Raw genomic sequence first — 4634 nt, forward strand, 5'->3', positions numbered from 1 at the left:
TCACGCTTGAGTTGACATAACACATACTAACCTTAGCGGATTGTCAATGCCCAATTGGCAATCCTATGGCTAGGAACGTTTTAGGAATGAACATAAGAGAAAGGTCTCGTTAATCTAACTTACTTAAATCACTTCTCTCTTAGATCAAATACATTCCTTGGATTCCCTTATTGCTTAAACACATGATACAATAAATAGTGATTAACAATAAGCTTTGCCCTTCATTAAACATATAATAGTTTAATACAATAAGTATTCCAAAAGCTATTACATCAAATGAGTGACTTTGTGGGCATACTTCCAACAGTGCCAATGTGAATATGAGTTAGAAATGCCAGCATAAGGAGCTATTATTGATCAAAAGTTTATTAGAATAAGAGAGAAAGAAGAGCAAGAAGCCCGCAGGAGCATCATGTGGGCAGCTGAGAAAGAGACATCCAAAAATGTTTTACAAAGGTTAGGAGGAGATTCTGAACCAAAAGGGTTGTTTGATGTGTTCAGAAACTATGAAGCCTAAAAAGAAGTGGAGGATAGAGAGGCCAAAATGCCAAAATGGATAAATGTAAGGCCTCCCTAACCAAGTTATGATGGTGGTGATGTTAGAATAAAGAGAAGAACAAAAAACCCAGTATCCCCAGTCACTAAGAAAAATTATGCCCGACTCGGGTGGAAATGGTATGTAGTGGGGAATGATGGAAAACCAGTAAAACAAATGGGAGCTTCTATGATCATGAAAGTCCAAAGGCAACACAAAGCCCATATGAAATCATTAAAAGTCCCTACTACATCAGAAACCTCTGAAAATGTGAAGTGTGAAAAAGTCCCTTATGGGGGAAGGAATCAACTTCACTAGAGAAGCAAAAAAGCGGTAGAAAGAGACAATAACAAGACTGAGGGAGAAGAAAATCATGTGCCACAAAACCCTCATCCTGGAAAGTACATAATCTTGAGGAGAGTTCGAGAAGATATGATGATGATGCCAACCCTATGATGGAGTCTAGAACCAATATGTTTTGGGACTATTTCACCTGAGAGAGGAATACCCTCACCTTTGTTGTTTGAGACCCTTTGTAAGATGCCAGGGCAAGTGCCAAACTTTGGTATAACTAGGGAAGAAGAATTGCCCGAACTAATGTTGCCAAAAGAAGCACATGCCTGGTTAAATGAGTTTACAGTCTATATTAGAGGAAAGAATGAGGATTTACCTGGACCTAGTAGCTTCCACGTAAGCATGACATATGTACTATCTTCCATATTTTGCACCGAACCTGATCAGCCTACCACAATAGAGGGTGATTACTTAGCAAAAGAACCTATGATGGCACATGTTAGTGTTGAAGAAGCAGGAAAAGAAGAATACAGCCAAACAGGTTTGCCCGAACTCTCAAGGAGGGAGCCCAAGAGAGTATATTCTGACATAATGGTCTTTAACCGCCCGAGTATGTCCCTAGCTAACCATCTCAAGCCCATATACGTAACTGCTCATCTGGAATGAGTACCCTTTAAAAGGATTTTGATTGATTGAGGAGCTGCGGTGAACGTGATGCCATTGAAACAGATGAAGAAGTTGGGAAGATGTGAGGACAATCTTATTCCTATTGACTTAACAGTCTCTAGCTTTTATAGAACCATTACTAGAACGCATGGGATATTGCCCTTGGAAGTTGACTTGGCATCCAAGCAAATCATGCTAGCCTTCTTCGTGGTGGACAATAGTTCCATTTATGGAGCCTTGCTTGGTAGAGATTGGATTCATCAAAGTCTCTCAGTGCCCTTCATCCTGCATCAACAAGTAGTGGTTTACCACGAGGCAGGGACCATAGGACCAGGACTTTGGGAGATGGTAGAGGCCGAATCACGGCCATTTCTCCCTACAACCAATGTTGTAGAAGCCAGCTTTTATAATCCCAGTGTTGGGATTCTACAGTGCCTAGGAGTTGATGAGAACGGTCGCTCGACTAAGGTGACGGTTCAAAAGCTTTTGGAACAAGGCTTGTTTCTCTCTAGGGAAGAATGAGATAGACCCCATATCATCCCAGCTCTTCAACACTAGTATGCGAGAGAGAGAAAACATGAAAGGGAGAGCTCAACCAAGGAAGAAGCTTCAAGTAGCCACAATACAGGAGAAGAAGAGTTTTTTAAGAAGGAGATAGAGGCAGCCATACACATGGCTGAGTTTATATATGACTTGGATTGGCCTGATGACATGCTCGAGGGTCCAAAGTCAGTTGAATTTTTGTGTATAGAACCTGACAAGCCAGAACCAGAGGTACAAGACTCCTTAGAAACCATTGATTTGGGAACTAAGGCCATCTCCAACCGAAGGGTCCAAAGGGCCAGAGGGCCGAAAATAGCCCGAAAACCATCTCCAATCGAGGGCTAGGCCAGAGGGCTCTGGAATCTGGGAGGGCCCCACGGAATCGGAGAGGCCTGGAAGGCTGGCTACATGCAGCCAACCAGCTAGCCCGGGGTTGGCCAATTTTTTTTTAATGTTTTGTTATTTCTATCGGTTATAACCGACAGGAATACATGCTATTATTTAATATAAATGTATTACTGTCAGTTAGGATTTCTTAAGAAAAAATTCAAATGAAACGGCTAGTAGCCATTGCATTTGATTTTTTTTTTTACAGTTTTATTATTATTTTTTATTTACAAAATTTTTCATATAACTTCTATTTTTTTCCTATAACTTCTATTTCACAAAATTTGTTTCATATTTTTTTTAAATTCCATTTTTTTCCTATAACTTCCTAAGTCATTATACAACATTAAATTAAATTAAGTAACATGAAACAACATTAAACAATATGAAACAACATTAAATAACATTAACCAACATAAAAATTATACAACATTTTTAAAAACATTTAAAAACATAAAACGTAAATGCCTACTCATACTTCTTTGGGCCCAAAGATGCGCAACAAGATCTTGTTGTAGGTACTTGTTTGTGGCACGAGAACGTATCATTCTATAGCGCCTCATGTACTCATCTATAGAGATACTACCAGTTCTTGGATTGAAAGCCAAATTAGGCTCATCATATATTTTTGCACGAGTCCTTCTTGACCTATTTGGATCTTCTTGGTCGTCATCGGACTCTCCATCGATATACCCATCTTGCTCATCATCCACTATCATATTGTGTAATATGATGCAAGACATCATGATGGAGTCCAAATTTTCTCGACTCCACCCTCTTGCCGGTTCGCTGATGATCTTCCACCGTGCTTGTAGAATGCCAAAAGCTCTCTCAACATTTTTCCGATATGCCTCTTGGTGTAAGGTAAACAACTTTTCCGCGTCATTCCTAGGGTTTGGAATTGCTTGGACAAGTGTCGCCCACTTTGGGTAGATGCCATCTGCCAAGTAATACCCCATATTGTATTGACGGCCGTTGATGTAGTAGTCAAGTTGAGGTGTTTTACCTTCCGTCAAGTTATTGAAGAGGGGTGAACGCCCAAGAACTGTAATGTCATTTTAGGAACCAGGGACTCCAAAGAAAGCATGCCAGATCTATGTGTCATATGAGGCAACCGCCTCTAACACAACAGTTGGCTTTCTCGACCTTCCGCTAAAGCCTCATTGCCATCCGGTAGGACAGTTCTTCCAATCCCAATGCATGCAGTCTAATGACCCTATCATGCCCGGAAACCCACGGTCTTCAGCTTTGTGAAAGAGCCGATTTAGATCTTTTTTATTTGGCTCGCGGAAGTACTCGTCTTTGTAAAGCTGAACAATTGTGTCACAAAATTCTTGAAGAGTATCAAGGCATATAGACTCAGACATACCATGGGTTTCATCCATCGAATCAGCTGAGGAGCCATAGGTCATCATTCGGAGTGCAACAATAACCTTCTGATGAGGTGAGAAATTAGGGCGGCCTGCTCTGTCCCGCTTCTGTCGAAAGTACGGATTGACCTGCTGGACATCACAAAGTATACGCTCGAAGACATGACGCCTCATCCTGAAGCGACGCCTGAAATCCTCTTATGTGTACATTGAGTTGGGGTCGAAGTAGTTGTTCATCAGATTGACATGCGTCATCGCTCTGTTTCGTGGTTTGTAAGAGTGACTAGCAATAGAGCCACCCCATTGAGGTTGTTCCTCAGTTGGCTGACACACCATGGCCGCAGCCATGACTACTGCTATGTTTTTTTTATTGCGCCTTACTTGAACTTCTTCATCAGACTCCTCATCTTCTCGTCTCATTTGCACCCATTTTACTTATCTTTTGGAATTGGATGATGACCCCCAGTTGGAATCTGAAGAGGATCCAAAGTTGGAATTCATTGCAAACTTGAATTGAAAGAGATTGAATTTAAATAGATTGAATTCAAAGTTGTGTGAATTATATCCCAATATCCACCTTATTTATAGCAAAAAAAAAATTCAAATCCAACGGCTAGCTGACATAAGCATGATGTCAGTTACCAACGGCTAGCTGACGTCACCTAGCCGTTGGATTTGAATTTAAGTTATAGTTTTTAAATAATAAATTATGTTTGGCCCTATGGCCCTTTGGCCCTCGGTGGGAGACGGTTTTTTGTGAAATGGCTAAAACGAGCCCTCTGGCTCTCTGGCCCTCGGTTGGAAACGGAGGCAAATATGACCCTGTACTGTTCATTAAA

General features: G+C 41.0%; 1 protein-coding gene across 1 annotated transcript; it reads right to left on the reverse strand.

The window, feature by feature from the left end:
- Positions 1–3585: 3585 nt before the first annotated feature.
- Positions 3586–3969, reverse strand: LOC139197698 (uncharacterized). The gene has a single exon (XM_070825667.1). It carries the CDS (start codon positions 3967–3969, stop codon positions 3586–3588), a length of 384 nt encoding a protein of 127 aa, XP_070681768.1.
- Positions 3970–4634: the final 665 nt, after the last annotated feature.

The sequence above is a fragment of the Malus domestica genome, chromosome 01 (genome assembly GCF_042453785.1).
Source record: "Malus domestica chromosome 01, GDT2T_hap1".
NCBI lineage: Eukaryota > Viridiplantae > Streptophyta > Magnoliopsida > Rosales > Rosaceae > Malus > Malus domestica.